The sequence below is a fragment of the Solanum verrucosum genome, unplaced genomic scaffold, assembly GCF_900185275.1.
Source record: "Solanum verrucosum unplaced genomic scaffold, falcon-dt-bn FXZP01000060.1, whole genome shotgun sequence".
Classification (NCBI taxonomy): domain Eukaryota; kingdom Viridiplantae; phylum Streptophyta; class Magnoliopsida; order Solanales; family Solanaceae; genus Solanum; species Solanum verrucosum.
In genome coordinates, this window is record NW_026020129.1 from 5649337 (window position 1) to 5670356 (window position 21020).

The 21020-nt window shown below is 33.6% G+C and overlaps 4 protein-coding genes across 4 annotated transcripts; 2 read left to right on the top strand and 2 right to left on the bottom strand.

Moving 5' to 3' along the window:
* Positions 1-2205: 2205 nt before the first annotated feature.
* On the bottom strand, positions 2206-4030 carry LOC125827088 (probable purine permease 11). The gene is made up of 2 exons (XM_049506451.1): positions 3941-4030; positions 2206-3296 (listed from the first exon to the last, which is right to left on the bottom strand). The coding sequence occupies exons 1-2, from the start codon at positions 3978-3980 to the stop codon at positions 2206-2208; spliced, it is 1131 nt and encodes a 376-aa protein (XP_049362408.1). The 5' UTR covers positions 3981-4030.
* A 7322-nt stretch (positions 4031-11352) lies between these two features.
* On the top strand, positions 11353-14037 carry LOC125827068 (nuclear intron maturase 2, mitochondrial). Its single transcript, XM_049506428.1, has one exon. It carries the CDS (start codon positions 11414-11416, stop codon positions 13574-13576), a length of 2163 nt encoding a protein of 720 aa, XP_049362385.1. The 5' UTR covers positions 11353-11413; the 3' UTR covers positions 13577-14037.
* A 2519-nt stretch (positions 14038-16556) lies between these two features.
* On the bottom strand, positions 16557-17731 carry LOC125827087 (putative invertase inhibitor). The gene has a single exon (XM_049506450.1). It carries the CDS (start codon positions 17726-17728, stop codon positions 17129-17131), a length of 600 nt encoding a protein of 199 aa, XP_049362407.1. The 5' UTR covers positions 17729-17731; the 3' UTR covers positions 16557-17128.
* A 1227-nt stretch (positions 17732-18958) lies between these two features.
* Positions 18959-20338, top strand: LOC125826675 (putative cytochrome c oxidase subunit 6b-like). Its single transcript, XM_049506031.1, is given in 7 exon segments — positions 18959-18981; positions 19033-19086; positions 19088-19146; positions 19149-19315; positions 19501-19583; positions 19723-19804; positions 20245-20338. Coding segments are annotated over 7 exon segments (507 nt in total). The 3' UTR covers positions 20284-20338.
* The last annotated feature ends 682 nt before the right edge of the window (positions 20339-21020 follow it).

Here is a 21020-nt window from a genome sequence, read left to right on the forward strand (position 1 = left end):
ATAAGATAATGGAATTGATAGAGAAATTCATAGACCTAAATAGAATAGGAACTATTAAACTTTACCCAATTACTGACCTAAGAAAAAATCAGTCTTACTTTAAAATTTATTCTCTCTATCTTTTACCTTAACCACATCGAAAAGAAATTATACCTCTTCTAATTTTTTGAATACGAAACCTAGAGTGCAAGCACTAACTAATAGCAAAGATAAAATTCAATAAGGATTTGATTGATGCAGTACATGTCATCGGTAAGCAACCGCCATTTTATATTCTATATAGAGTTATAGACTTGTATGTGATTATCAATGAGAGTGAAAATATTTTATATAATATGAATCTATCTAAAATTTGTATTTTATTTAAAATTATATATCTAAGAATTCAAAAATAGGTTTGAGGAACCTTCAAGGTATCTTTTAATAGTAAATATTTTTGTTTATGTATAACTAATTATGGTATAGTATATAGCTTTTGAATCTCTTAAACATAAAAGTAGAGATTGATTAATGATTAAGAATTTATAATTTATCTTGAAGTTTTAAATTCAAATTTTCAGCATTATATTTTTATTTTTTTTAAATGTCATTATAGGGACAAGTGAATATCTAAACATATACAGATAAAAACAAAGATGTCGATAGCTAGCAAAATCAAAATATTTAATACTTTCAATAGAGACTAGTGGATAAACTTGCAAGAAAAAACATGAGAGGACTTTGATAATAATACTTTCTCCGTTTTTATTTATTTATTTAATTTTAACTTGACAGAAAATTTGAGAGCATTAAGAAAAAAATTGAGTTTTGTGATTGATTAAATTAAAGATATGTTGAACGTATAAAAATATTGTTAATTAATCTTATGTTGTTAAACATTCTAAGTGAAAACTTATTAGAATTAAAGAGTGGTCAAAAGAAAAAGGAGACATTTTTCTAAAAGATAGACTAAAAGGCAAAATAAATTAATTAAAATGAAGGGAGTACAAGATTTGATGAGATCGAGTTTATTTGGGAGCGAAATATTTCAATATTTTTTTATCTGAAGTTTAACTAACTATGTTAGCTTTTCACAATCGAAGGTCATGGTGGGATGAATATCTTTTATTAGAGATCTCATGTTTGAGTATTCTTTCAAAGTGAAATTTTAGTGTGAATTCAAATTAATTAATTAACAAAAAAAATATTGAGGTTGAAGTGTAAATATCTCATTGTATGTTAAGCATAACATATACTTATATATTTATTATAGTGCGCACATTAAAAATAGTATAGAAAGATATCCTTTTCACAAAAAAATGATTCAAATAATTCTTGACGTAACATTATTTATTAGAAGAACTAATTATTTAAATTGAGATAATTATAAACCAAAAGTAATGAATCAAAATTTTGAGGTGAAATTACTAAGTTCATTTTATCATATGTTTACGTATTTAATTGAAATATATCATAATTCAATTATTTAAATAAAATTTACTGAAAATTTAAGAGGTTGTCGTCTAAAATATTTTTGATAGAAGGAAAATGTGATTATGGGAAACCAGTACTAAATTCAAAAATCCTTACTTAAATTGCCTTGGTAATTTAATATATTTTCTATATCTGGGATTATTTGCTTTTACTACTAAAGGATGATTAAAGAGCAACAATCAACAAATATAGTGACCTTCAAATAGATTACAACTTTTTTTTTTATAAAAAAGATCATATGTAACTGTCATCTAGATTTTGTAACTTATTTTATTCTTTTTAAAATAAATAAATAATTACTACTAATAATAACCATTATGTAATAAATCCTGGAATTTATTATCAAATATTCTTCAACTTTAAACAAAAAGGAGAATAAATGTTGCCATATTGAATTCATCACTCAAGAGCCAACGGAACACTCTAAATTTTCACAATTCAAAGAGTACAATAATAATAAAAAACTTCATATTTTCAAATCAACACACTACTACATAACACCACTACTCTAAAAAAAACTGACACAATTTGAAAATCCAAATGGAAAACTAACATATGACACTAGAGAATTACACTTTTTCTCTTGCCTCAGCTTCACGGACGGAAGGGAGAGCATGAGAATGTAGCATAACCTATGACACTAGAGAATTACACTTTTCCTCTAGCCTCAGCTTCACGGATGGATGGATAATGTAGCATGTACGCTCTATGTTTTTCGCCATTTAGAATTTGTCAATGAGTAATAGGAGCTTCAATGTCCTCAGTTTTTGTGGATTTGTCTTTGGAGTCATCAAGATAATTCTGATAGACATAAGAAAGAAATCCCCAAACAGCAAGTAACAAAGAAATGATTTTTACACCATCCATTTTATCATGAAAGAAAAACACAGCAAGTACTGGTACAGTAGGTAAACCCAAAGTACCTATAACATTTGAGAACAAAGAAGATACTTCAGAGATCAATCCCATCATACCAATCCAACCAATTGTCCAAAGAATTGCAGTCCAGATCAATGTCATCAAATACGAAATTTCGCCTTTGCTAAAACCATTCATCTCTGCTGTCAAAATACTCATTTCTCCGCTAACATATAGCCCCACAACACAACAACAACTAGCAATGAATGACGGATAAAACAGCATTTTCAATACTGTGTCAAATGACTCACTTTTAGTTACTTTCTTGAATGTTAACTCTAATAAAGAAAGGTATAACGCGTAAGCTGATGATGCAGCCACCGTGCAAATGAATCCAATCGCATATTTTCCACCTGAAAACTCCTCACTAGTTTCAGATTCTGAGTTAACTGCTAGTAATGCAGCTGAGATTGTGACAACCACAACAGAGTTGAGTATTAAAGCTGTGAATTTTTGCGCGTTTAGCACGAGGGAAAACAGGGCATTAAAGGGCAATTGAGACGCTGAAATTAGGGAAAATGTTGAGACAGGAAGAAACAACATTCCATATGAATACAACAAATTGTCACCTGCTAACAGTAGTCCAAAAGCTATATAGATCATATAAAGGGTGAATTTTGATGGCTTTTCGAGGGGCGAAGAATCGGTTTTTTTGGGAGATTTGAAGAAAAAGAAGAGAGGAATCAAAATTGGAAAACCAGATGATTGAACAAATGCTGCCATCCATTTACTATTTCCACCTTCATCATAGTAAAATCTTCCTAAAAGTGTAGCTGCACATTGCCCACCAATTAAGCAAATAATGTATATAAATATTCTACACCACCATCCATAGTTTATATTTGATTTCCCTCCAATTTTCTTCTGCTCATTTGTCTCATCTTCTGATATTTGCCTGTTTGATTCTAAACCACAAAATGAACAATTAGTACAACAAGGACTGAAATTAATCGAATCTTTACTAACCAGGTGAAAGTGATTTATCATAAAAAAAAAAAATTATGACGAGGGAAACCCGCAGTTGCTATCCTTTGAGACGCACAGGGTAAAACCACACCCTATGTAATAGCTCACAAACCACACAGGAAAAGTAACCCGCACTAGGCAAACCCAGTGCGACAAGCTCGACCCAGAAGACAAACCCAGGAGTTTCAAACTTTAGACCTCCAACATGAAAGTCTCAAGTCCAAACCAGGTATTGATTTATCATAATTTAATACATCACAGAAGTAACCCGCAGCAGGCAAACCCAGAAGACAAAACCCCTTATTTTCGCTGGCAAGGAGTTTTAAACTTTAGACCTCCAACATGAAAAGTCTCAAGCTCAAATCACTAGTTCACCCAGAAGGGCATTGATTTATCATAATTTAATACATCACATGTTAATATAATCGTCTATATATTAACATAGACCATGCGTCTCGATTGTCTAACGAGATACTATGTAGAATAAGATCGTTTTTTCTTTTTGAATTATTATATTTAACAAGAAGTGTATCAAATTTTGATCATAAAATAGTTTTAAAAAATGGGAAAATTAGTGACAAACCTGGGATTGGCAGTTCCACTTGTGGAGTAGACTGCGCCATGAATAAGTACAAAGAGTGATAATAAACAATAATCTTATTTAATAAGAAATATCAAGTACAGAGATTTTTACTAACGAGATTCAGAATATGAAAAAGTAAACCTACTAACTAGAGAGAAGAAGCGAGGAATTAATATCTCTAGCTTACTTATAAATGAATAGAAAAAAATTGCATTTCAGATCTCTTATATCCGAAAATGAAGATCTACTAGGGTATAAAAATGGACATACATTTTTTTCTTCTAAAAAGATAATTAAAAAATAATAATTATAAATAACCTACAAAACTAATTTCCAGTATAAGGAATAATTTCTAATCTTATCCCATATAATTTTCGAAAATTCAGATAAATCCGTTACAATAATTACGTATACAAAATAACAGAAAGTCCCACAAATCGAAAATTTGTTCTTTTAGAGCCAACTTTTACGAATTTAAAGGATGAAAAAGGCAAAACTTGACTTATCGTCACTAAATAAATATTAGTTTGGCTCAAATGACGTATTATATATCTTAATACTTAAAATTATCAATTATTATGATTTATAGGTTATAATACACTTTTTACGTAATTTTAAAATATATAAATTTTAAATTAAAAATTTCATGTCCAAATTCAAGATCAAATTTGAATTGTTCAACTCTCAAAATCAAAAATTGTGTCATATAAATTGAAACAGAAGTAATACTTACTAATTAAAAAGACAATGACATATATGGCCATATAGGTATTTAGTATACGATATACCAAATAAAAATGTAAATCGTGAACCCAACCAATTATTTTTGTAAAATTCCTATATAATATTTGCACAAAATCTAGGATTAGTAATACAATATTTAGTTAACATTTTGATACTTGTAGAAAATTCAGCATTAGCTAGTAATGCATTGATTGTCATCTTATATATATATATATATATTGATTGTCATCTTTATTGTCAGCATAAATAATATTTGCATATAATCTCGCATACTAAACACACTCTTGGTGAAGATATTAAAATCTAAAATTACGTTGATGAATGAACTTGTTTTGTAAGACCTATAATCTCGCATAAAATATAAAAACTAGTAAAAAAAAATATTAAAATGAGATAATATAGGCCTAAAATTACATCGAATGAACTTGTTTGGTAAAATTTACAATCTCGCATAGTATATTAAAACTTAACGAAATATAGAGAACTAATTTAGAAAGAAAAAAAAGATCTATATTGGCTATAATATAGCCGATCTATCATGCTAGTTACAAGATAGTATAGGGCTTTTATTACCTTTTATTTTTTTATTTTGAATAATATTAATATGAGATGAATTTAATTTGATATATGATCGAAAAAAAATCATATAATTAATTCCAACTTCATTGAGATTAAACATATTTGATATTGTGTCTAATTAATGTACATACAACGTAGCTTTTACCTTATACATGGTGGTGGACTTATAAAATAATTAATGAAATAAATTTGTTGAAATATCTTTTTAATTAAGATATATTTTAATATGTATAGTGTATACGATTTCCTATAACGTATCACGATATCATAATCCATATGTTATCAAAGTTTTTATTTTTAAAAAAAGAATATCTAAAATAAAAGGTTCGGATCTTACAACTTTTAGAATATTTCATTGAAATTTCATTAAATTTGTGCTAGAAAATCTAGGTAAAACACTCTTTATTAAAGATACTCTATATCCCACAAGATTCGAATCTTGATCATATTTAATTGAAAATAAATAAATACTTACTGTTACACCATAATCCTTACTCTACTTTAAAGGCTACACTTTCTGTCTATTAATAAAAATATAGATAGCCAAATGACAAATCAAACTTATCAAATAATGTCGTGTATGGAATAACTTGCTTACAATTCAATGCTTATATGAAACAAAAATTAGGTAAAATCTGTTGTATAGTTTGTTATGTATTTGGAAAAAATGAATTTTCTTTACATGTGGTTAATAGTTAGTATTAATTTGGCCGTCCTAGTGCATTTTATTCATTTGATTAAGAATATTTTCATGTATTTGTATAAAAAATAGTTATGTATAATATATATTAAATATTAAAGAGGACCCTTAAAATTAAATTCAAAATTGTATTAATTGAAATTCAATTTTATTTGAATTTAAATTTAAATAAAATTAAATGTGTTTATTTAGTAAGAAATGTGTCTCTTCTAAAAAATTCTAATTTTTGCTTTATAAATAATATTTTTTCCCCTGTAAAGTAACATAAAAAAAATAAAATCTGTTAGTAAATAATTAATAATAGTGGTTTGTTATATCCTGAAAATGATTGTCAATAGTTTCCCCAAATTTATGTATGAATAATATCTTTTTTTGAAAAGGTTATTCTCATACCTCAAGTCTTCTTTATTTTTATTTCGGATTATTAATTTTTCTAATAGAATCTTTTTAAAGCAGAAAAACATTTGATTGGTAGCAATTGGAGAAATAATCTCCACCTAAAATTCAACATTATTAGGAGTAGTTTAATTAAATTTTTAAATCTTTTTTAGTAGTTTAAAAATAAGCTAATATATTGTGTAGGGATACTGTTATTCACGAATAATGATGCATACTTACCGGAGTACCATATAAATTATAAAATGTGTGATAAAAATAAAATTCAATAAAGAGTTAGTTTATTCTAACTTCCTTTGCTAACTTGGTGTCTGTATTTGAGCATGAACTAATTTATCACTTCCCTCATTTTTTAAAGCTTTTACACTTGACAGTTTTCTGATCATAGGATGACCGGAGTAGAAAAGAAATACTTTTTAATTAAGTAAAGAACACACCAAAACTAGACAGATTGAAAAAGCCCCTTTTTGATATGATGACCTATGTAGAAGCTCATTCAGGACAAAGAAAATCTCTAACACAGATTTAGATTTTTCCAATTGAGAAAACCGATAATTACTTTTATAGTAGTTGCGAGCCTAAGATCAAAGGTAATTTCAAAAAGGAGCTTCCTACTTCCAGCTTGAAAAAGCAAAGCCTCAATAAGTACATGCAATCACATTTCTATATTTTATATAGACTTGTATGTGATTAGTAAAAGTAAAAATATTCTACATATGTGAATATATATTTCTATACTCAAAAATTTCAGAAATTAAAATGAAAAAAATATTGTTTTATCGAGTATTTAACATTTATTTTAACTCATTTTATTAATTAATAGTTAAATATATGTTGTATACCTTAAGTTTGTATATATTCGTCATATTAAGAGTTCGAAAAGGGGTTTGAGAAACCTTCAAGATATCTCTTTTAATTGTAAATGTTTTGTAAATATATACGTAATTATGATATTCTTATCCTATGTACTAGTCCATTTTGCAGATCACGGCCATATTATTAAAAGCATGTGGTAAAAATGGATTTCGTTCTACTGCTCGAAAATAATAGTTCAAAGCTTTCGTATGTTCTCCATTACTTATGTGGATAAGCCCTATATCATAGAGTATATAACTTCGATCATAGGGATCAATTTCTAGTCGCATAGCTTCATAATAATTCTGCAAAGCTTCGGCATAATTTCCTTCGGATTGAGCCGACATCTGTTACGGTCGTCATTCAATTGAAAGAATCTCCGTTCCAGAACCGTACGTGAGATTTTCACCTCATACGGCTCCTCCCTTATGTGCATAATGAGAATAATCCATAGAATCAAAAAAGATTCAACGATGAAAATATTCTCATTATGAACTCAGCAGGGCTAGTGTTTTGTAACACCCCAACTTTTCAAAACGTCTAAATTAACTCGTATCTTTGTGGAAAGACAAGGAGGGTGAGTAATAAATTAAAAATGATGTGTTATGTGATATTTTAAGTGTTCAAGTGTTGTATCTCAAGTTTTGAAGTTAGATAAGTGGCAAAATAAAAGTTGGCGAAAGTTACCATAAATTTCTTTTTAAAGATTTGTCTGAAATTTGAGTCAAATGTCTCGGACGTTTTCTCCCAATCTATTAAGAGTTGTGGTCCCCGCAAGCTATGAAATCGAAGGTCTACGAGTCTAGTTTCCAACGCATCAAACCGTTCATTCATACGACTTCAGAATAGAGAGATATTCGCATTTGTGTGGGACTGCGCAAGCAGGCACGTGAGGTGGGCCCTAAGTCGGTGGAATGTTACATATATCTTCTCCTTCGACATTTTTCTTCATTTTTAAGCTAAAAATCAGAGAAATTAGAGAAATCCATTTCTAGGATCAAGTGAAGTATAGATTTTCTCGACTTAAGTCCTTGACGAAAGTTGTTTAACGCGTTGGGCTCATCATCGTGGTATAATTTGTTTTATCGATTGCGTAGCATATCACACTTTAGTGTTGGGACAACAGGGGTTTGAATATATTTGAAGGTTTTGAGGTGAATTACGAACCTAAGATTGAGGTAAGACCCTTCTTTCATCGACTCTAGCTTTTATAAGCAGCAAATAGCAATTTGCGACGGAAATACATATCTTTTATCGTTTTGTCATGGTATCTTTTATTTTGTGTGTTGATTATGGTCCTACCTTGTTGTAGTATCGAGGGAGTTATGAGTTAAAGTCTTTAGGCCACGTGAATTTAGCGAAAAAGGTATGTTAAGGCTATTCTCTTCCTATGGCATATTTCCTTAAAGCTTAGGAGCAATGTAATTGAGTTGTTATTGTTGTTATACTTGTAGCCATTATTGTTGATTGTTGGTTGCTCGAGTGCGTATAATCCTCTCTTATCGGGATTCTTATTCAGTAGTAACATTCATATGTTGGACACGACTTAGAGGCTATTTGTATAGGTTGCCTATAACTAAATTGCTCACTTTTAGCTGTTGGATTGTTATTGTTGCCTTTGGGCTATTGTGGTTAGCTGCAAGAATGTGATCTATGCCTAGCAGGGTTATGTTCTGCCTACAGGGCTATATGGATGCCTAAAAGGGCTATGAGTTGCCTACGAGGCTATATTGATGTCTAGAAGGGCTATGAGTTGCCTACAGGGATATATATTGACGCCTAAGAAGGTTATGTGCTTCCTACAGGGCCATGTTGTTGCCTAAGAGGGCTATGAGTTGTCTATAAGCTATGTTGATGCCTAAGAGGGTTATGTGACTGCCTGCGGGGCTAGGGGACTACCGATAGGGGTATACAGGCTGATTGGCACCTTTCGGGCTTATGGGGGCCTGAGTAGGTGGTCTTGTGTGCTGTTTGTACCTACCGAGCTTATGGGGGCTTGGTTAGGTCGTTGTTTTATTATTTTTGATAAATTTAGATTTAGAAGCAGGTCAGTACAATTATCTTATCCTTAATTTATTTATCAGATTATTCCAGTATATCAGGATATCTCATCATAGTCTATTGCCTTTCATACTCTGTACATTATTTTGTACTGACGCCCCATTGCCTTGGGGGCGCTGCATTCATGCATGCAGGTCCTGACAGGCGACCGAGTAGACCTCCTTATCAGCAGGATTGACTTTTATCCGGTTGGTCAGCCCCTTTCCTCCGGAGCTGCCAGAGTTGGGAAGTTTGTTACCTTTTGTTGTATATATTCTCATGGGTAGGCTGGGGCCCTGTCCCACCAATCTTTACTACACTTAGAGGCTTGCAGACTAGTGTGTGGGGTTTATAGCTACATTATGGTCATGCTGGCCTATGTTGTTGGTTTGCTGAAACTTGTGAGCTGTTTGATGTATTGTACTGATATTTACCTGTTTTTAGTTTTGGTATAGATATCATGGTGGCCTCGACGGCCCAATCAGGACTTCTGTGCTAGTTGGCTATTTATTTATATGATTTCCTGGGAGTAGTTGTTTTCTTTATAGATTAGTTGACAGAGGCCTTGCCGGCCTAGGGCTTAATTTTAAGCTAAGATATACTTATTTGTTTTCTTGACTGTTTGTGGCTGTCATGCGCTACTAGCAAATGGTTCAGCAGGGTCAGCTTGAGCCTGAGTTCTGGCATTAGGAGCCAGTTGCGCCCTTGAATCTGGGGCGTGACATGTTTTTACAAGAAATCTCTAGCCAACCTTCCTGCAAGAGATTCTTTCTTAACATCAAGCCTATTGGGACTAGATAGAAATGATAAGATAACTCCAACAATTTCTTTGTTTTTAACACCTCCTAATTTCTAGGAATTAGTCACTTCAATAGCCTTTAAATTTATTTATTTTTGTTTGTATAAAGTGAGAGAGGCGATGGCAAAGTGTTTGCTACAAATTAGAATTAAATGAAATTGTGATCATAACATTTAATTTGAATTAATAGTTTGTTATTTTATACAATTTCCGTTTTAAAAAAGAAAGAAGAAGAGTTATATTCGGAAAAGGGTCAAAATTGCCCCGGAACTATGTGAAATAGACCACTTATACCCTTCATTACATTTTGGGATCAAGATTGCCCCTGTTGTTATCCTAAGAGACCACAAATACCCTCAAGAGCTAACACCCCACATTTTTATTGACGTGGCAAGCCACGTGAGACTAATCCTTCCACCTAGCGTTGCCAATTAGGATTCACTACAAAAGAACTAGACCTTTAGCGGCGACAACAGTCGCCATAAAAGCCCAGAAAATCGTCACTAAAAGTTTTTAACATTAATTTCCAATTTTGTGTTTTTTTCTTCATTGTTTTTAAACAACAAAAAATGATATCGATTAAGTAGGAGTTTGAAGACACTGGATGTTTTATTTTTATGTCATATGTAAATGTATAAAATGTACAATGATGCATTATATAGTAGGAGATTTGAATCGAGAAGTAATTTTGATGATTTTTCGTAATAATATTGGATGTTTTTAATATTGATATTGCAAGTTATTTATTTTAGAAAATTAGGTTGCAATCGAAAATTAATTATCATATATTTTTGTTGAAAAAATAGGTTTTACTAGCGAATGGTTGTTGGAGCCTTAGTCGCCACTAAAAATCACTCATAAACTTTAGTGGCAATATTTTGGGAATTTGTGGCGACTTTGTCGCCACTAAAGGTCAAGTTCTTTGTAGTGAATCTTAGTTGGCAACGCTTAGGTGGAGGGATTAGTCCCATGTGGCTTGCCACGTCGCTAAAAATTTGGAGTGTTGAGTCTTGAGGGTATTTGTGGTCTCCTGGGATAACAACGGGAGTATTTTTTATCCCAAAATGTAATGGAGGGTATAAGTGGTCTATTTCGCATAGTTCAAGAGCAATTTTGATCCTTTTCCGTATTTTAAAACATTGAATACGGATGAAAACTGGCTACTCTATGCAAATTGTACCCTCATTTTGGATCCGAATATCTTGTGTTAAATAACCCGAAACAGCTCGTGGGTCGATACCCATTTAGGGTTTAGTAATAGGGTTTAAGGGTCTTCACTTTTCTTTCAATTTTTTTCATTTCAACTCAAATTATTGAATAATTATTCGAAGAATTTTCTCTCGCAGATGCAAAATCTCTGATGCATCAACGTATAGTATTATCCAGTTATCGGGTACTTCAATTTTCTTCATTTTTTTCTGCAAAAATCAATGCTTTATTTATCCCTGAATTGAGTATTTGTAACCCTAGAAATAATGGTTTTACTGTATTTCGTGCATTTATGTATACTTCCACACACTCTAATAGGAGAGCACCGGACCCGAATGATCCGGCCACCTTGATGAAAGAAGATAGTATATCACTTTGTTGTAAAATGTGGATTGATAATTTTCGAGAACCTGATAAGACAGTGAATAATTTAACTGATTATTTAAGGAGATTTGAGTTGTGGGTATTAGCTTATCAAAAAGTTTCTGCTGATGATACGGGTGCGTATATGCCTCGCAGTGCGATTACTCGGCCAGCCCTTGAGGATTTGTTGGCTTTGAGAAATGCAGTTTTAGACAATAGATTTAAGTGGGGAGCTAGGTTGGAGTTTTTTATTAAATCTCCGAGGGATAAGACGGATTATGAGTCGTTATCGAAGAGGAAGATTAAAGCTATCTTGACTACAACACAGCCAAGTGCATTTCAGGATAGGATTGTGCAGGAAGTGTTGTTTATGATATTGGAGCCGGTTTATGAGGCTCGGTTTTCGCAGAAGTCGTTTGCTTTTCGACCTGGAAGGACTGCACATACAGCTTTGAGGGTTATTAGGAGAAGCTTTGCAGGGTATTTGTGGTATATAAAAGGGGATTTAAGTACAGTTTTGGATGGGATGAAGGTTGGGATGGTCATTAGTGCTTTAATGAGGGATGTTAGAGATAAGAAGGTAGTTGATTTGATAAAAGCTGCTTTAACTACTCCTGTGGTAACTACCAGACCTGATGATGTTGAGAAAAAGAAGAAGACGAAAAGAAAGTATCAGAAGAAGAGAGTCTTAGCAGATGATGAGCCGAAGCCTGATCCATACTGGCTGGAATCATTCTTTGGGTTTGCTCCAGAGGAGGCTGAGAAAGTACCTTCATGGGGGCATTGTGGTATACTTAGTCCACTTCTGGCTAATGTTTGCCTTGATGAGTTGGACCGCTGGATGGAAGGTAAGATTCAGGAGTTTTATCGGCCTTCGAAGAATGATGTCATTTGGAATAGTCCAGATGGGGAAGTAGAACAAGGAAATACTTCTTGGCCCGAATTTGTTCCTACCAGTGGGCCTGACAAGACCAGGAAGATTGATTACATCCGTTTTGGTGGTCACATTCTAATAGGGGTAAGAGGACCAAGAGCAGATGCTGCAACGCTAAGAAAGCAGTTAATTGAGTTCTGTGATCAGAAATACATGCTCAAGCTTGACAATGAGAGCCTTCCTATTGAACACATAACAAAAGGTATTATGTTTCTTGATCATGTATTGTGCCGTAGAGTAGTCTATCCCACACTTCGATATACTGCTACTGGTGGGAAAATCATTAGTGAAAAGGGTGTAGGGACACTGCTCTCTGTCACAGCTAGCCTGAAACAGTGCATTAGACAATTTAGAAAGTTGAACTTTCTCAAGGGAGACAGGGATCCAGATCCACAGCCGTGTTTTAGAATGTTTCATGCAACTCAAGCCCATACAAATGCTCAGATGAATAAGCTTTTGTCAACAATGGTGGAATGGTTCAGGTATGCTGATAATAGAAAAAAGATTGTTAATTTTTGTTCTTATATCATTAGGGGTTCACTTGCTAAGCTCTATGCTGCAAAATACAAGCTTCGGTCACGAGCAAAGGTTTACAAGATTGGTTCTAGGACTCTTAGTCGTCCTCTGAAGGAGAAAAAGGGACAGTCACCAGAATACCATAACTTGCTGAGGATGGGCCTGGTGGAATCAATTGATGGGCTCATGTACACCCGCATGTCCCTGGTACCGGAAACTGATTATACCCCGTTCCCAGGGGCTTGGAGGCCCGATCATGAGAAGGCACTGCTGGAATATATAATGCTGAGTGACCAGAAAACTTTAGAGGAGCAACAGAACTGCCTAAAAGAACAAGGTCTGATCTCACCTCAGGATTACATTTCAATGCTCGTTTGGAACTACAAAAGAAATGCTGTTCCAGTAGATCAGAAAAGTTTGTTACTAGGCACAGGTGAGGAAAAAGATAATGAAGGAAATGAAAGTGATGATGATGAAGGGGTTCATGCAGCAGAAATTTAAGCAAGATTAACACTTTTGGAAGTCTTGCTCACACTACTTTTTTCGAAAGAAAAGCAAACTTTTTATGGTACTTAACGTACTTGTGTTACCAAGAAGGGTGTAGCAGCTTCTGTGTAAGTACCCCTCTTCCAGTGGCAGCCTGATCCATGAGAAGGCATTGCTAGGGTATATAAAGCTGAGTGACTGGAAAACATTGGAGCAACAGAGCTACCTTAAAGAACACGGTCTTACATCACGTCAGGATGATAATAGGAGAAATGAACGTGATGAAGAAGGGGTTTATGCAGCAGAAGTTTAAGCCATATTAGTGCTTTTGGAGGTCCTTCAGGCTTTGTTCTTCCTAAACCTAAAGAAAATCATATTTTACATTTTACGGGTACTAAAGTTACTTGTATTGCCAAGAAGAGTGTAGCAGCTTGTATGTAAGTATCCAATTTTATAAAATGAGATAGTTCCTCTGTTCTCCGTCACTGCTTTTGTTTAAGCTTCAGTTTCCACTAGCAAACTTTACATTGTTATGCTCCTTACTTATTCATAATAATCTATGAGCATAACTGTTTACTGCTCTTTCCTCATTGAGAAATGGTTTAAAACATATAACTTGTACTTTTCAATGCAAACATATTACGTTGTTTGAATTTGTTATGTATACACATTGATCTTAGTAATAACAGCTAATCAGTTTTTTTATAAGAACTAATCAATCAGCATCTAAAAGAATTTCATTTAGACACTTGAACTATATTCAAATTGTGTTTATTAGACACATTCTTGACATGGCATAGTGTGTAATACACCTATTATAAGCACGTGCAAGTCATATTTGCATATTTAACAAAAAAAAAATTATTTCTTCTTCCTCATTCTCCCTCCCAGCCACCACCTCCTCCACCATAATGCATCATCCTCATCACCACTGCCATCACCACCACCGAACCTTCACTCTTACCCTTCACGTTCTTTTCACCTGCCGTTCTGCCACAACCTCCACCACTAGATCTGTCCTTTACACTTCTCCCTTCTCTCTCCTCGCTACATCACTGCCACCACTACCCACAACCAGGTTAGATAAAACAATTAAATATTGAACCTCATGCCAAAGTTAAGATCTTCCATATTTGTAAATTTTGTATCTTCAGTTTTATCTTCTAATTTCTTCTCCCTGCCCCCTCTCTGTCTGTGTTTTTAGCAACTCACGGCATCATCATTCGGTTATTTTCACTTGTGCTTTATACCATGTCAGTCCCAGAGGGTTTTCTAAACTTCCTTGTTCCAATTATAGTATAGAGCTAAGTTTACTTAATCAAACATCATCAATAGTTGCATTTAATGGCAAACAAGTGAGAAATCTAGCCTTTTGAAAGGAGACAATTGTCGGGAGAGTTAAACTTTGAAAGTGACTGACTGGAGGTCTCCAGGTAATGTTATCTATCTCCCTGCTAAAAGACTACAGCATTAACAATTTGCTCTTTTTGCTAAATATTAATGTATTTATCTTTTATACTATTGTTGTAAATGCTAGATGTTACAGTCGTCTTATTGATTGGACAACTTTATAAGCATGGTACAGGAATTCAAGTAAAGTACTTTATACAGCCTGAGGTTAAGCGCTTTACTGCCTTGGCTAATCCTGAATTGGGATATTCTTATCATGATCTTAAGCTTTTCTTAATGAATTTACTCTTGCTCGCTGAGTACAAACACTCGCGCTCTTCATAGTTAGACAGACTTAGACTACTACATATTGCATGATTATTGTTCTAGGAATGTTGAAAGCTCAATCTGCTGTAAACTTTGTTACAAATTTGAAGAGCCTATATAATCTATGTCAGCTTGCAGGATTAGCAGTATCTAGGTTTAGTTGAATAACTCTCAGCTATGCATATTTCTGAGAGGAGGAAAGCACATGACATGTCATGGTCAGATAATTTCAAACTGAAACAAATACATATAAGCAGAAAATTGATGATACTGCGTTCATTTTCAGGCAGATGTCTTACCTGGTTATTAGTAAGTAATGCAACAATGTGTTTTTATCATATGTTCTACCTAATTTCCTTAATCAATATTGAAAGAGATGATTAATCCATGCTTTTATCAGAAAAAGAACTCAATTGGAACAGTAGAGTTCAGATTTTCTCCTTTCTGTTCGGTGTGGTATCAACAATTTTGAGAAATCATATTTCCAGCAAGTTTAATTAGTGTGGTAAAAATGATAATTCCTGTTTTGCATCTTTGGTGCAGTGCTATAGAAAAACATGTATCAAAGATGTTATACTAGACGATGGGCAACAATCAAAAAACATACTGGACAATGGACATGATTGTTTCTTTTTAAGCATTCTACTAGTGCCAACTGGCTATATTAGTGCCAACTGTGAAATCATCTGCTGTCCCCAATCAATAAAAGAGAACATTTTGGGCTTAGCCAATTGATAACTTTCTACTAGTTTTCACTTCTTAACTCTTTATTTGTTTGGATGTAGTTATCCCCAAATCATGGAAAGAAATGCAAATTTGCTCTGAGAAGGTTCCATGAAGCCACACCAGTTTGGACCATTGTGAGTACCAACTGATCAGTACGTGTACCTGCAGACTGACTTCAAATTTTGTTGTCATCATCTCCGATGCTTGGTTGGTGCACTGCTTCTTAGATAAAAATGAGAAGGGAAAAGGAAATTTCCACCCCTTCCCTTGGTTCATTATCATGTCTGTTTACTTACAAAAGATTTGTTCTAGTTCATTCAAGTATTAGGGAGTTCATTGATGTTCATTCGACAAATATATCTTCATGAGCATCCCAGAAAACCCTGCTTTATGTTATGCCATACAAACATGATATTTGTAATGTAACATTTTTGAAATGTTCTGTGCATGTTTGTCTTAATGGACTAGCAAGTTTATCTTTGGTTTAAACAGTGAGGGTATTGGGTAATCATATACTCCAGTTACATTTACTTCTGCGTTGACCAATGTTTCTTGCTAACAAAATTGTGCACTTTGTTTCCCATAGCTGTATGTTTTATTCAGCTGTATAATTCATACCTACTGAACCTTGCTTTATCAAGGGTTCCACCAGTTCATGTCTTGATAAATCATGACAATCAGCTGTGGCTTGCAAGTACTGGTAATCTCCTTCCTTGACAGCACACAATTGCTGAGAAAGCAGCTAAGAGCTGCCTCTTCTGAACAATCTAGACTGAAATTTATGAAGCTAGCACATTGTAACGTGAGGTTTAAGGGGATGGAGATGGGTTTTCAGAAACAGTTCGGGGAGGGCCTTTGAAGTGACAAATCTCATCTTTAACTATATGGATCTTAACACTTGATTATATAGTGCTCTTTTTGTTGTTACCATTTATCTTGTGTTAGTCCCAGTTCTCTTGTTAATTGACCTCTAATGTGTATGTTTTCAACTTTGATGTGCAAATATCCTTGCCAGGGGAAAGGAAAAGGGGGATGGGGATAACAAGACTTGTTGATCAGTATTTCTACAAGAATTTAGCAACCCTTTGATGTCCCATTCAGTACACAATTTATAGCTGCCACATCTTAAGAAGATACATTAGTTAGCTGAGAAGGAACAGAGGAAACTTGTTGAATGATGCATGAGGAGATGTCACTCAATTGGAAGAGATTGTAATTCTCCTTTGCTAGTAGTGTCAACTCTCCTTGCTTCTCAGTGAACTCTTCATCACATGTTGATGTCGCATCCATAACTGTCCTCATTAGTACAGTAGCTATATCAAAATGCTCAGCCAAGAACGCGACAAAAGCATCAACCAGCATGGTAATAGCATCTACATAAAGTTCCAAGCAATCTCTTAAACAGTTCATAGCAAAAGGATCAAACTCTTTGCTACTGAGCATCTTCTCAATGCTTGAAATCGTGTTGGTAGCATTTTCTAGAGCAAGCTCCATTGCTACAATTCCTACTCCTTGTAAGTTGGTAACATGAGTTATAGGAATTGCTTGGAGTGAAGTAACACAGAAGTTGTAGTTTATGTTTGCTGACTTATCTGAACATTCTTTGCAGGTTGAGTTGATCAAGTCTAACAATGGTGGGGAAATCAGGTAACAGTGTGTAGGAATTGTTGTTAATAGTAAGAATAAGCAGCAAAGTGAGAGGGAAGAGAAAGAGCAATGCCACATTATTCTGAGTTATAGGAATTGCTTGTGTTTATTGTGAAGTGATATTTATATACATTGAACAGAATTACAGAATGGAGAGTTAACACCAGGAGGAAATTTCCTAGAAACTCATCAAATGAATTGAGCAAATGTGACTAAGGTTTAGGAAATTTCACTTCAAAATTTGGATCTTTCCCCCCTTTCTAGTACAGTTCAGAGTGGGATAAAGATGATGGGGGAGGAGAGGTGGAGGAAAAGTCAACCCCCTCCCCCCCCAAAAAAAAAGAAAAGAAAAAGCCTAGAACATTAGCAAGTTAAGCTATAAATTGATGTTTTTAAGATTGTCTAAAACTTGAATAGCTCTTTAGGATTCACATACTTGGTGGAAAGTCTTTTTACCAAAGATAATTTTATATTCATGTGTCAAAACCCGAGACATCTAGTTAAAAGAGGAGTAACATCTCATCCTTTGATAGAAGCTATTTAATTTCTTTTGAGCAAAAGGTCAAAAATACCCTATCACTTACCCCAAAAATGGATGAAAACCCCTAAATCACCGCCATACTATCACCAATCACCATCATTAAGCACTTATGTTATCATCCTAAATCACCACCAGTAACCACCTATGTCATCACAACTATCATTGACAACCATCACCACTCCCAACCATTATTGTCAACCGCTATAACTTCACCTTCATCGTTATAATTATATTAATTACCATTAACATCGCTACCTCTAACACCATTATAAATCACGCGTACCGCTATTACGGTCAATCCATACTACCAACCAACACCGCCAGTACCACTGCTAACTACCACCAACACATCGTCAATCATCATTATCACCGTCATTTCCATATCACTATCAGTCATTTCCACCACTACGATAATCCTTATATATGACTAATCATTTTCACCATCACAACTAGCATCGTCACAAACTATCATGTCTACACATCGTCAACCACCACATATCCCTCAACCACCATCATCAACGCTGTCAACTATTAACATCAATCAACTTCACCATCATAACTACCACCACTATCAAACAACACTATCTTCGTCATCATCATCATTATTAGCCGCTAGCATTGTAGTTCACCTTCACAGAATCACGACCCTTTGTCCCAGACATGATAGCAATCCCCACCAGCACTAACAAACATAAATATTTAATTAAATAATAATTTTAATTATTTAATACTCAAATTTAAAAACAACTTAATCATCATTTAAAGACATGCCAAATCTTAGCAGTGTGAGGTGACACGTTTCATTTACATATTTGGTACGTGTCTTTTGTAAACTTGATAGCATTGTGTCAGCATTCACTCTGTGTATTTCTTCAGTACTCACCTCTCTCTCTCTGATCATATCAAACTAATAATTTACACACACCAAAAAAGAAGAAGAAAGTAGAAATTAGAGTATTGTGTTTGTTTGCAGAGGAAAAATGTCATCAGCTCAAGTAGATCCACATGACAAAATGAGGGGTAGAGATGTTAACAAAGTAGCCAAAGGCGAACAAGCACCTCGCCCTGTTCATGAATTTGGCACTGTTTCTAAGCCGCCTCCTCCTTCCTCAACTGATCATCTGGTCTCCACTCCATCCTCCTCTTCTCACTCTCTCAAAACTCTGTATATTTCAAAATTTTGAATGTTGATTTGAATTCAAGCTTCTAATTTCTATCTACTACTAATCAATAGTTGGATTGGATTTTTATATATGTTCTATTGATCTGTGTTTATTGAGTGATGAATTTTGTGGATGTGAGATTGCAGTTTGAAACGGAAGAGAAAGCTAAAGCTAATGCAATTGCTGATGAAATCCGCCGTTGTTATGCTTGTTTCCGCAGCTACCTTAAGTTTGTTCGCTTTTTCCTACAATGTTAATTATGATTATATCCATTAATAGAAGAAAAAAAAGAAGTAGAATTATTATTTTGCTGTTAATTTACACTTTTGATAATTCTTTTTTATTTTTGACTTGTAACGAATGATTAGATGCCTTGAAGAGAAGGGCAACAAGGACTCGGAGTGTGACAAGCTTGGGAAGGCTTTCAAATCATCTTGTCCTTCAGAATGGGTATGCAAAATAGAGATTTGTCATAAAAATGTGAATATTTTTCAAAAGCGAAAATGATATTTGAAAATTGGAATGGTTTGGGGTTGACAACTTTTTGGTGTTTTTTTTCAAATGTTGAATTTTGGATGGGAAAAAAGTAAAAACTATTATGGTAATATGCATAAAGGCATACTTAGTTTCACAATCTCAATTATGGTGTGATTTAAACAACCAGATATAACATCATATGACCTTTGACACCTAACACCAAAGAAAATACAATCCAAAATAGACAAGTTTTCTACATATATACTTTGTTTAAGAGTTAATTTGAATAAAGTTATATAAGAACTAAAAATTGAACCAATTCAAATGATCATTTATAAGTTATTTCTAGTATATATTTTTTTTTATAACTGTACACATGGGAATAATATTGTATGATTTGTGTGCTTGTGCAGATTGAAAAGTGGCATGAAGAGAACGTGGTCCGTAGATAGGGGCTTCTGCAGTTTATAATGGCACCTGCCTTTGCCAATAGAGAAAGCTTTTAATAACACTTAGCATTTTTTTAAAGGGAAAAATGTCTGAAATATATCCGAACTTTGATCGAAATTGCCGTAACAATACCGAATTTGGAAAGGAATTTTTACCCCTGCACTATTTAATAGTGTATTTTAAAGTAAATAGTGTATTTTAAAGGTATATATGTGTCCACGTGGACATCATAAATATTGCATCATTATAAATAGTAGTGTATCCATGTGGGTAAATATATATTTTTAAAATATACTATTAAATAGTACAGGGGTAAAAGGTCATCCATAAAATTTGGTATCGTAACAATAATTTCGGTCAAAATTGAAATATTTTTCAGACCCTTTTTCTTTTCTTTTTTTAAATTATGAAATGACACACCAGAACCATTTTGTCAATTCTATATGTTACACTTGGTATAAACTTTTTTTTTTATATATATATATAGTCATCGATGTACAACTTAGATGTAGTTACCATTTCTCAATGTTTGTTCGCTACCATTAGAAATGGAATTGAAGATGACTTGAACATGACCATAATAAATTCATTATCTTTTCCCAATGCAAATGCCTCAATTCCCGCACCTTGCCATTTCATCACCTGTCGGCCTATATGCAAAAAAGTGAATTTAGGATTTGAAGATTTCAGGTGCTTAGGTGCTTCGATATTATATGAGTTCTAATTTAAATTTAAAATA

Bases quoted from the DNA above. Each gene is read 5' to 3' on its own strand.
- LOC125827088 (XM_049506451.1), bottom strand. From the start codon at position 3,980: ATGGCGCAGTCTACTCCACAAGTGGAACTGCCAATCCCAG. The intron at 3,297-3,940 runs GTTTGTCACTAA...TTTGTGGTTTAG, and splicing joins AGTGGAACTGCCAATCCCAG to AATCAAACAGGCAAATATCA.
- LOC125827068 (XM_049506428.1), top strand. From the start codon at position 11,414: ATGCATCAACGTATAGTATTATCCAGTTATCGGGTACTTCAATTTTCT.
- LOC125827087 (XM_049506450.1), bottom strand. From the start codon at position 17,728: ATGTGGCATTGCTCTTTCTCTTCCCTCTCACTTTGCTGCTTATTCTTA.